We start from the raw sequence: 11,922 nt of genomic DNA, 5'->3' as shown, positions 1-11,922 counted from the left end.
TTTGACATTTGATTTATTGTGGTATCTGGAACCAAACCTGAAATATCCCTGAGGGGTGCCTGTAGTCAGTATTTCTTAGCACAGTGCCTCTCCACAGAGGTTAGATTGCAAAATCTCAACTTGGGGAGGTAGACATATGGGATAGGTATCATTTTTCTCCCCAAAGCTGCTACTAACTTCGTTTAATACTATCTCAGTCTGATCCAATAACTTCCAGTCAATTCTGTTTTAAAAGTTTTGTTGCTGGCAGATACTCTTCCAGCCACATTTAGGTACTATTATTTTATTTACTTTTTCTTTTTGTGGGCAAATGTGTGGTACATGGAAGTTCCTGGGATAGGGGTCAAATAAGAGCTGCAGCTGCCAGCCTATGCCACAGCCACAGCAACACTTGATCCTTAACCCACTGAGCAAGGCCAGGGATCAAACCTGTATCCTCATGGATATTAGTTGGGTTCTTAACCTGCTGAGCCACAACAGGCACTCCCACATTTAGGTATTATTCTTCCTGATCCTTGTCTGGTTTAAGGTCCCCCTTCCTTATCCCGGTGGTGCTCCCTCTCTATACATCTTGTCTCAGGATCCCCTCTCTGCTACTCCTGCTTGCAATGTCCCAATGCCTGCCCCAGGGAGTGGGGATGTGGTAAGGGAAGGAGTGGGCTCAGGCAACGGTCCACACATCTGGGGTGTCCCTCTTTGGGGCAGAGGTTCCTTGCTATGCTGGCTGTTGTTGATGATAGGAAGGTGTTGACTTCTGTTTGGACTAGAGCTAGGCTTCTGAAGCCCTCTTGCTTTTGGTACAGAGGCAAATCACTCCCCAAAGTATGAGTTTTTTGGCTTTCCCTTCAGGGATGTTTCAACCGCAGAGGGACTGGTCCCTCCAGTGTTATGGGTAGCAACTTATTCAATCTTACCCCTACACTGAGGATAGTGGGAAGCTTCAGGCTTCCTCTCAGCCACCTCCAGAACCTTGGGGCCCTGGTGAGAGGCTGAACCACCACCTCTGAGAGTTCCTTATGCCTCAGTTTCCAGGTGAGAAATGAATTCTTTCCCCATTGGATGGGTTCAGGTAACAAGGTGAAAGCCCTATTCGTTCCATGGAGGAGTGAATAGAGAAAGACCTTGTCTCTCCTGAATGCGTCACTGAGTAAATGAATGAATGTAATAAAAATTGTCATGTTTCCTCAAAAGTGAAGTATGAATTTTTCCTTTTTACCATTTTTTTCTAATTCTTATCATTAGAGATGTTTATTTATAGGGTTGAAACGTATTTCATAGGTGAAAATGAGGGCATAAGCCATGGACGTTGTGTTGTTTCCTCATTGAGAGAGAAGGGTAGGACAGGAAAACAGTATTCTGGCCTTTGTTCCTCATTCACATTCTGGTGTGGAGAGAGTCATTTTATTTATTGTGAACCACAATTATTTTTCTGTAAAATGGGAGAAATTATCTCTTCCTACTTCAGAGGGCTTTGCAAAGAGTTAATGTGATGCTATATAGAACAGGGTCTTTCAACCCCCTCACCTGGGTCTCAACAACCAAAAATGTCTCTGGACCTTGTCAAAGGTCTTTTGGGGAACGAGCACACTTATCTTCTGTTGAGACCTCTGGTATGAATGAATGACTAAGCTGACTGGGTGAGAGCCATCCTAGAACTCAGTGTGGCTTGTGAAGTTTAAGGATTTAAACTGTTCTTTAGAATTTAATGGGTTAGGACAAGCAAGGCTCCGTGCACCAGCTTTAGCTCTGGTTGTGTTGAGTTGTACCAATAAAAGTATTGTATCCATTGCATTGAAGAAGGACAAGGTATTAGACTAAATTATAAGAATAAAATCTATGTAGGTAGAAGATTTGTATATGCACAATTTTGTGACAATGCGTGAAATGTCATTTGAAAGAAAATGTATAAAATTTTATTTAGAAGTACAAGCAGATCTGGCTCCATCAGATATATGAAGATATAAGTGCAATAACAAGGAGGAACATGCAGAATGTTTATTTCTCGAGTTCACAAGACAGAAATGTACTTGGAACAGGGTCTATCAATCAAGTGAAGCAGAGGCTAGGCTGAGGCCAAGTCCTTTGCTGTCTTGGCGATGGCCCTGTCCTGAAGTAAAGGCCAGCACAGAGAAAGGGCCCATTTAGAAGAGGAATGAATCATTTTGAGAACTCACCCTTGGTGGGTGGTTGTAATGGAGATAGACAAAGAGAAAGAAGACATAATAAAGGGCTTGGGAAGTTTGCAAAGGAGGTTCTCCATACTGAGTGTTCCTGTTCTTGCCAGCCCAGTCATGGCTGATGTAAATCAATTACATATTCATCAATCAATTTTGTTGCCCCTGGCCTGCCTTCCCCTTGTTACTTTGATTCTTGGAAGAAAATGTTAGAGGGAGGACGTTTCTTGTAAATTGTTCATTAAGCTTTAATTAGGGTCCAAAAAAGATCCTAAGAGATCCACTTATCAAAGAGCAGATTGAAAGGGGAATGAGAAAAACCAAAATGCAGCTACCTGAAAATAAAAGGAGGAAGGAAAGGTTTTCAAAAAAGAGCACAAACAGTTCCTGTTGCAGCTCAGCGGGTTAAGAACCTGACATAGTGTCGGTGAGGATGTGGGTTCAGTTCCTAGCCTCACTGAGTTAAGGATTAGGCATTGCTGCAAGCTGCAGCAGAGGTCACAGATTCAGCTTGGATCTGGTGTTGCCTTGGCTGTGGCATAGGCTGGCAGCTGCAGCTCTGACGTGACCTAGCCAGGGAACTTACATATGCTGCAAGTATGGACATAAAAAGAAAAAAAAAAGAGAGAAAACACAAGAGGGATGGATTGGGGCTTTAGGATCGGCATATGCATATGATTATATGTGGAATGGATGGCCAGTGGGGACTTACTGTATAGCATAGAGAACTCTACTCAGTCTTCTGTGATAATCCCCATGGGATAAGAATCTGAAAAAGAATGGATATGTGTATATGTATAACTGAAATCCCTTTGTTGTACAATAAAAATAAACACATCGTAGATCTACTATATTTCAATAAAACTTTTAAAACATGAAAAAAGAAAAAAAAAAGAGCACAGACCATTGGTGGGAGAGAAGTTTTTATTTACAGACCATATTATGCCCATATTTTCAATCAAGTTTTTATTCTTACCTTTTTATGTGAAATTAAAACATACAGAAGATGCAAACTATTACATTTAGAATGGATAAGCAATGAGATCCTACTCTATAGCACAAGGAACTTTATCCAACCAATTAGGATAGAACACAATGGAAGATAATATGAGAAAAATAAAGTGTATATATATGTGTGTGTATGACTGGGTCACTTTGCTTTACATCAGGAATTGGCACAACACGGTCACTCAACTAAACTTTAATTTAAAAAATGTAAAGAAAATAAAATAATAAAATTAAATGAAAAAAACAGAAGAGCTATGCCATTTTGCCAGCAGGTGGCACCATAAGAATTTCCTATATGAAAAGGGTGGCAAAGGTAAGCAGGACCCTTAATAATTTCCCTTTCAGGGGAAGTCTAAGCATCAATGTAGATTCATACTTTTGATACCATTAGCAACATGTATACATTGCTTAAAATGGTTTTGGAAGATTCTCTCTCTTCATTTCTCATACTAGCATTACTCATTCAGTGAAAGATCATACGCCTGTAAAAGGAAAAAGAACCCCTAGGATTTATGATAAAAAGTATACATATTTGCTTACTTAGTTGCTTGAGAAGCCCTTTTATTATTTAGTGGTTATGACATATGATATTGCGATGTTACATTAGGCGGTTAGAGAGGGAGTAACCTAGATGGTCACCCTGTTCTCACATCCATTTTCTGCTCTAGAGGGAGGATTCCTTGTGCCCAAAGATCTCCCCAATGCTAAGCAACCTCTCAGACTCAGGGGGGACCCTGTGCCGGAGGTAGTGAGCATTTCTGGCCTTTGCAAACAACTCTGAGTAGGTTGACGTTGTGGGCTGGCCTTTTAAGTTTTCTGCACATTCCATGGGGTTTGGGGGGATCTGCTTCTCAGTGTTGTGGTCTGGCTGTATGTTGGCATCATTTGATGTGGTTTCATCACCGTGTGCCTTTCCACTATCACCTGCTGGACTGGAACTGGGGCCTTGGTCGAGGGTGTGGGTGGAGACAGATTGATCTCGACATAGAAGAGAGATGCTGTTGTTGGAGTCTTTGCCCTGTAGTGGATTTACAGAGTCTTTCACTTGAGCTTGTGGCTTGTCTTCTAGGAAGTGGGACATTCTGTTATTCTGAGATAAAGGCTGCCTTTTCCTTTTCATGGAGCCCATGGGACCAGCGTGATGGAAAAAAGGCATCCTGGGCTTGGTTTTGTATATTTCTTGGATTGGATTGGTTGTCAGTGCTCTGGCAAAGGAGTTAAAAAGAAGAAAGTTCTCTGAAAACTGATGAAGAGGCTCGTGTTTATAATTTTCAAGTTATTATACAATGGCCCCTTTCATTGTGGTATTAGCTGAGGTAATAATGTGGGTGAGAAGGAGGTGAAGGAGAGAATGGGTGGTAAAAATACAGGGAAACGGTGCTTTGCTTAAGAAAGAAAGGGCAACACCTTCTCAGGATGAGGATAAACTTAAAGAGGTCAGGTGGGAAGAAGGGTTCCATGCCATAGCCACGAGTTTTTAAGCATTTTCTTACCTAACTTTATTAGCCTGTGGAACTCGGTTCTTCTGCCCTCCCTGTGATGAGAACATAAGAACATCTTCTGGTCTCTTCTGACTTCCATTCCCAAAGTAAGAGGAGAACTTTTTCTTGATGATCTCTGCTTTGAGTTAATTAATATGTGTTATGGGTTAAACTGTATCCTCCCCAAATGTCCTATGTTGAATTCCTAACCCCCCAGTATCTCAGAATGGGGCCTCAGTTGGAGATAGGGCCTTTATAGAGATGAACAAGTTAAGATAAGGTCATGAGAGGGAGCCCTAGTCCAATAGGACTGGTGTCCTTATCGTAAACAGGAATTTGGGCACAGAAACACAAACAGAGGGAAGGAGATGGGAAGAGATGCAGGGAGAAGATGGCCATCTAGAACCAAACGGAAAAGTCCTGGGGAGTTCTTGCTCTGGTACAGCGGGTTAAGGATATGGCATTGCTGCAACTGTGGTGTAGGGTGCTGCTGCAATTTGGATTCCATCCCTATCCATGGCCTGGGAACCTCCATATGCTGTGGGTGCAGCCAGAAAGAAAGAAAGAAAGAGAGAGAGAGAGAGAGAGAGAGAGAGAGAGAGAGAGAAAGAAAGAAAGAAAGAAAGAAAGAAAGAAAGAAAGAAAGAAAGAAAGAAAGAAAGAAAGAAAAGAAAGAAAGAAAGAGAAAGCAAGGAAGGAAGGAAATTTAAAGAAAATAAAAGGCCAGAAACAGATCCTTCCCTCAGCCCTCAGAAGGAACAAATTCTGTCAATACCTTGACTTTGGACTTCAAACCTACAGAACTGTGAGGGTGTATTTATGTTGTTTAAGCCACCCAGTTTCCTGTACCTTGTCAGGGCAGCCCTAAAAAATGAATACAGTAAGAGAAGAAGGAAAAGAATGCTGAAGACTGGAAACTTACTTCTCTGGGCAGAGAACCAGTGTATGAATATCACTGGATCACATTGCACAATAGGCTGATCTGGCATGATGAAAAGGAACAGAAAAATCGAGATCAGTTCCCCAATGTTTACTTGGAATATGTTAATGAGGATTTAGAAACACAGAGATTAGAGGTTTAAACTGGCTCACACCCTGGAGGTTTTGTTTGAATGTTTTATTTGGCAAGCATGGTATTTTCAAAACAAAATGACTTGGGTGTGAGCAATACCCAGAGCTGGTGCCCTATTGTTTCTTTTACCTCAATTCTGTGACCTTCCACTCACCTGAGCCAGAGTTGTAACTGCTGGCCATGAGTAAGTGGGTTTTTCACTCTTTGAGTTAATGTTTCAGCATCCTGTAGTCATAGCTGATCTTTTGTTTGTTTTCAAGACATCTCATGAATTGGTCACTGGGGGTGTTGAAAGTTTTATACTAGTTTGCTTAAACGAAGCGAGTTTCTAAATCTACACTGGGTTAGTAGGACCAGACCAAGGGAAATGATGAGATAAGGGGGCCTAGAATTCATGTTAAACTCCTAAAACTCTTTCATGTAATCACTTCTTAGTGAGGTAGTCAAAAAAAAAAGATTCCTTTTTGGACCCCTCTTCTTTTGTTGTCTTCTTGAGTGTGAGAGGTTTGTGTGTGTGTGTGTGTGTGTGTGTGTGGCATCTCTCTCAATGTTCAGGTCTTTTCCATGTGAAAGTCTATTTTCTATAAGCTAAGAGATTTTGAGCTATTTCTCCCAGCCAGTTCACTCTTGTGCATATTAGATCAGTAGAGCCAACAAGTTCAGAAATAAGTGTATATTGTCTCTGAACCTTGATCTTTCTCCGGTGTTCCCTCTCTGAAGATATGGTAACTGTATCCATCCAGTTATCTAATTTAAGAAGGATGTTTGAGTACCTACTTTGTGCCAGGCAGCATACTCTTGACTCTGATTTTCTTTAACCTTGAACATATAATTAATCATAAAGCTCTGACAATTCTACTTTCTAAATATCTCAAGATACTTGTCCACTCAAGATGCAATTTCACTTTTAAATATCCCAAGATACTTATTTATTTCACCTGGTCCATGCCCTAGTTTACTGGCCTGAACTCTGGAAATCTAGTCCCAAACACTGCCACCAGCGTGATCCTTCTCACATTTGGACACGTAATTTCTCTACCTGCAAACCCTATAGGGTGAAATCTAAATTTTTTGAAAGAATTAAAAAAAATAATGTATATATAAATGTGTGACTGGGTCACCTTGCTGTAGAGTATAAAATTGAGAGAATGCTGTAAACCAGCTATAATGGAAAAAAAAACATTAAAAATTAAAAAAAAATTTTAATAAATAATTTTTTGGGAAGACCTATAAGCCATTTATGACTGGAGACACTGCCTACACTGGTTTGCCTTGAAGCATGGTACCTGCACCTTCTCCTTTCGCCTTATAACCCTGCAGTACTGACTTGCTTGTAGCAAGTCATTCTCATGCATGCACCTTCGGACATACTGTTCCTTCTGCCAGGAATGGCCTTGTTCTACATGGCCTCATGACAAACTGCCCACCACCCCTCCCCCACCCATCTTCATTCTCTTCATCCTCTAAGATTCTGCTCACAAAGGACCTCTTTTAGGACAAATCACCTGAGGCCCTTTGATGGACAAAGGAAACTTCCCATGTTCTTGTTCTACTTTGTAAACAACTTTAATTTAGCAATTAGAATTTTCTGTTATAATTTCTCACAAGCACAACTACCTTCCAATTTAAGTGTGATCATCCTGAGGGGACAGACCATATTTTTTCTATTTGCATTTATCTGCATCTATCTGAGTTGCTATAGAGTTTGGCCCATAAAATGCCTGTCTCTGAATAATCTGTATCAGCTCAGTTAAAAATGTGAATTTTGAAACTAATTCCTAACCTACTGATCCAAATCTCTACAGATGAGGACTTGGAATATGCATTTTAAACAGTACACCAAATGGCACAGAGTTGAATCTTGATAACAATTTTGTTAGATGAATCATGAGAAAATATTGCCTAGTACACTGCCTGACAAAATACTGAGACTTAATTCACATTGTTTCTTTCCTTCTACCCTAGTTTTACTGTCAAGACGTCTGAGGCTCAAAGAGGATGTGACTTTCCAAAAGACATAGAGACAGAGGGCTTAATTCAAGTTTTCTGCCTCCTGCTCTAGACTCTTCATACTACCTGTCCTTGAGGCAAACTCTCTAATCATCAAGGACAGCCACCTTCCTCTCACATGATCTTTTGAGAGTAGGTATCAGTATCCTTTTTGAGAGTTGAAGTGGAATTCAACCAAATGTCTTCTAAGATTCTTTTCCGTTATGTGAGCTCTCATTTCTACCTTGGTTTAATTATTTATTCCAGACAGAGAAGCTGAAAGCAGAGAAATTCATTTACTGGCTAAGAATCCTCTTTCAAACCCAAAGCCAGAGGTTAGAAATAATTCCCAGGCCAGACATCTGTACATCACTCTTAGCTCTAGTGTCCTTCTATTAGACCTAAATAATTTTACGTTGAATTGTGATACCTGGCTTTCCTCTTAAATGTGCTACATCATTTTTGCAGCTCCTGCACCTGCCTTCAGGAGGAAAGGGCTATAGTTTTGAAGAGCTGAGATAGATTCATTCTATGCTGAAGTAATATTAAAATCCGATTATTTTAATTATGGGAAAAGTAGATCTAGTTTCTACAAACTGTGTAGCTATGCCAACTTTCAACAGAACAGTAGAAGAGTTCTAATCCTGTAACAATCTTTTACGCTTGATTGATAAGAGCAAGCACTAATATAGCATTATTTTGCATTTAGGTATGGTTCCAAGTGCTCGCTGAATCCTCAGATGACTTCATGAGGTAGGAAACATCACTTCCATTTTACATTGGAGGAAAATGAGGCAGAGGCAGGTGCCGTAAGCTGCCCCAGGCCTCATAGCTGCTAGGTGATAGAGTCAGGATTCCAATACTGACAATCTGGGTCCACAGTCTGTGTTCTTATTCCCCATGCTTTAGTGGATGAGGATGAAATCCCTGAGCAGGCAGTTTTATTTTTCTTGTTTTAGTGAATGATATAGGGAGCTTTGGAAAGTCTGAGATTCTGGATACCATTGTGCAGCCCTTCTTTCTGTGATGATCAGAAGCTATTAGATAGAAACTAGCTTTGGACGTTAGTAGCATTATTCTTTTATAACTACTAAACCACATAGTCTATGTTAATTGGATAGTCTTCTAAGTGATGTGTACATTTGGAAAGGATAATTTTCTAGCAGCAGAGGTTTTGGGAGGGGAATTTGTAAAAAGAATACGAGCTCACAGCCTCTGGGTAAAGAGACCTCACTGGGGAAATGAAAGAAATATTTGCCCTTTGTATTTTTAAGAATACAAAGAAATCATAGTACCAGTGCATAACCATTACTTATGCAAAATTTTATACTCCAAACAAAATCCAAAGACTCTAGTGTTGGAGTTCCTGTTGTGGCTCAGTGGTTAACTAATCTGACTAGAAACCATGAGGTTGCGGGTTTGATCCCTGGCCTTGCTCAGTGGGTTAAGGATCTGGTGTTGCCGTGAGCTGTGGTGTAGGTTGCAGACGCGTCTCAGATCCCGCATTGCTGTGGCTCTGGCGTAGGCCGGTGGCTATAGCTGCACTTCGACCCCTAGCCTGGGAACCTCCATATGCTGCAGGAGCGGCCCAAGAAATGGCAAAAAGACCAAAAAAAAAAAAAAAAAAGACTCTAGTGTGAGTACACCTTGGAGTATAAGGAGGGTAGTTGGGAAATTCACTTTCTGCAGAAGAAAGAAAGGGCCTGACTCTGAGACTGGTAAGTGTTGAAAACTGCCAAATGCTCCTTGCTCAGACCTATCAGAGCTCAGCCATTGTTGTACACTGGTCTCTGGTCACTAATCCCAGGGACTTGGTTGTTTTTTTTGTTTTGTTTTGTTTTTGTTTTTTGTTTTTTTTTGCTTCCCTTTCATAAGATGACTTGCACATTATAATAGTTACTCAATGAATGTTTGTTGACCATGCATAGAAAAGAGGTGAAACCAAGTCAACCCAGATATAGTGAAAGGAAAGCAGAATGAAAATAAAATAAGAGGGTAGAACACTAAGGCTTCAAGCCAGAAAGAGTTCATTTCAAAGACTGGCGTGACTGGGAACCTGAGAAGTGCTGGCTTTGCATGTGGGCTGCTCTAGGGAGGTGTGTAATCCAGGAAGGGTGGGACATGGGAGGGTGGGCAGCCTAAAGTCCAGGTTGAGATGAGAAGTTCTCGCTTCCTTGGTGTCCATGTCTCTGAAAGGGCCCTCATCATGAGGTGGGGATGTTACTTTCACCACAGCCAAATACTGGCTTGCTGCCCTGCTCTTCCCCTTCCTATCTTGGAAGCCTACCTTGCTGCAACCTCTGCAGTTCTTTCTGGAGCTGTCTCTGCTCTCTGGTCAGCGATTTCACATAGTACAGGCAGATATCGTCTAATCTCTGCAGTCTTTGGCTGAGTCTAGCTTCAGCCTGCTTGGCATTCTTCCTTTCCAAATCGAAGTGCTTATGCAGTGGTCCCCTGACTATGTGTCTCTCCATCTTCTTCATGGTCTAGAGATGACAGAACAGGATTCTTCCAGGCACTGTGACAGACCTGAGAAAGCAAAACAGGAACTCTGTCCCCTGGCTTTGAATCAGAGATCAGTGTTTGAATCCCGTGTGTTTCTAAACCCACAGCTGCCAGGTCAGATGAAGTCACACTATTGGAAAACTGCCCTATGGCAACATGAGTTTCCAGAGTGACACAGACGTATTGAGAGCAAAGCACTCTGAACTTCAGTCTCCTTGCCAATAAAATAGTGATAGATGATAGTTTCCCTATATAACCACCAATGAGATTGCTGCAAAGATCAAGTGAAAAGAATATGAACAACTTTTTGGGCAAAAATAATAGAAACACTTTCCATATATAAGGTATTATTCATCCTATAAGTCCTTTCTACTGTTCTTTAGAGACTCCTTGAAAGCCTGTTCAGAGGTCTGTAAATGATTTGGGGACTTAGGACAGAGCCATTCTAGGGCCCCTTTAGTTCACTAATTCATGTATGTGCAGGTCCACACATAGTAGCCTGTAATTCTGCTATGTGCCAAGAGCTGTGCTGAGGGCTAAGAAAAGTGGTGAATGAGACACAATTCCTGCTTTCAAAGAACTTTCAGATTTCAACTCTGGAGTCTAATGGTACATGCCGAATCTGAGCAATCAATATTGCAAAAAGTAGAAAGAGTAGGATCTGCTGGTCACAAAATAATATAGGCATTCATAACAAGTAGTCTGGGCAGCTCTGGTGAGACCACTTGGATTGTGCAGGAGTTCCTCTTCCTGCCTTCACCCATCTTCCTCCTCTGAACTCTGCACTAACAGTCAGGGACACCCATTTTTCCTCCTCTTTGCATCCTTCACAATATGTATCTCAGAGCTAAGAGCACAATATGTACCTGAGATATAAATCAGCTGTTATCAATAAAGCTTTGATTATAATAACACTGGAAAACACTTAGTATTAAAAGGGAGATAAGGTCAGGACACAGGAAAGAAATTTTAAGACAGCTTGATTTCAGCCTAAAGTGTAGAATAAACTTTTACTGAAGAACACGGTGAGTAGCACTTACCTACAAATCCAGGGTTCTCACCATAAAACTGTTGCCTGCTTCTTTTGGTATGCCAGGCTGAGCCTGGATTAATGAGCCTGTTTTTCTTCAGTAAATGAAGGGGTTTAGTGTTGGGGAAGAAGGGAGGGGGAGGGGTCTTTGGAGAGGGCTGCAGGGGAGAATGATGAATATACTTGAAAGCTCTCATCGATGCCACCTCCTTGGTCAGGAATGCTAACTCCCTGGGTGTGGGCACCAGTCCCAGAGCTTGAAATAACTCCTTGAGTTAAGGAAGCCTGCCAGCTTCCAGCCCTCCCCTAGAGGGGCACACAGTGCTCCTGGGCTGTGTCCATGGGAGCCAAGAATGAAAGCAAGGAGCGTCTTACTCTGTTTTCAGTCTCTCTCCCCTCTCTCCCCATCCGCCTTCTCTATCCCCACCTCTTTTGCCATACTGCTCCCTACCTCCCCTCACAACACCCATTCCTACTTCTTGGAAACCAGATCAGGTTCCATAAGAAGGCTTTTTTTTTTTTTTTTGGTCAGAATGTGCACATTTTATGCAGGAGAGTAGTTAATTTGTTTACTTTGTATTCTTGCACACTGTACTACTTTTCCTAGGCTTCTATCCATGTTTTGTGTACTTCAGGGCTTATTAAGATGTCCAAAGTTGTCAA

The 11,922-nt window shown here is 41.4% G+C and overlaps 1 protein-coding gene across 3 annotated transcripts; it reads right to left on the bottom strand.

The window, feature by feature from the left end:
* Positions 1-3,391: 3,391 nt before the first annotated feature.
* On the bottom strand, positions 3,392-11,499 carry CCDC190 (coiled-coil domain containing 190). Of its 3 annotated transcripts, none has more exons than XM_047784044.1 (4): positions 11,270-11,499; positions 10,012-10,210; positions 4,676-4,802; positions 3,392-4,387 (listed from the first exon to the last, which is right to left on the bottom strand). In XM_047784044.1, the coding sequence occupies exons 2-4, from the start codon at positions 10,205-10,207 to the stop codon at positions 3,847-3,849; spliced, it is 864 nt and encodes a 287-aa protein (XP_047640000.1). In that variant the 5' UTR covers positions 10,208-10,210; positions 11,270-11,499; the 3' UTR covers positions 3,392-3,846. The 3 variants fall into 3 exon arrangements, with proteins under 3 accessions (XP_047640000.1, XP_047639999.1, XP_047640001.1); XM_047784043.1 differs by having other exon boundaries at positions 3,393-4,387; positions 10,012-10,253; positions 11,270-11,496; XM_047784045.1 differs by having other exon boundaries at positions 3,395-4,387; positions 4,676-4,799; positions 10,012-10,253; positions 11,270-11,493.
* Between the last annotated feature and the right edge of the window lie 423 nt (positions 11,500-11,922).

The sequence above is a fragment of the Phacochoerus africanus genome, chromosome 6, assembly GCF_016906955.1.
Source record: "Phacochoerus africanus isolate WHEZ1 chromosome 6, ROS_Pafr_v1, whole genome shotgun sequence".
In the NCBI taxonomy this organism is placed as follows: Eukaryota; Metazoa; Chordata; class Mammalia; order Artiodactyla; family Suidae; genus Phacochoerus; species Phacochoerus africanus.
This window is presented reverse-complemented; position numbering and strand designations above follow the sequence as displayed.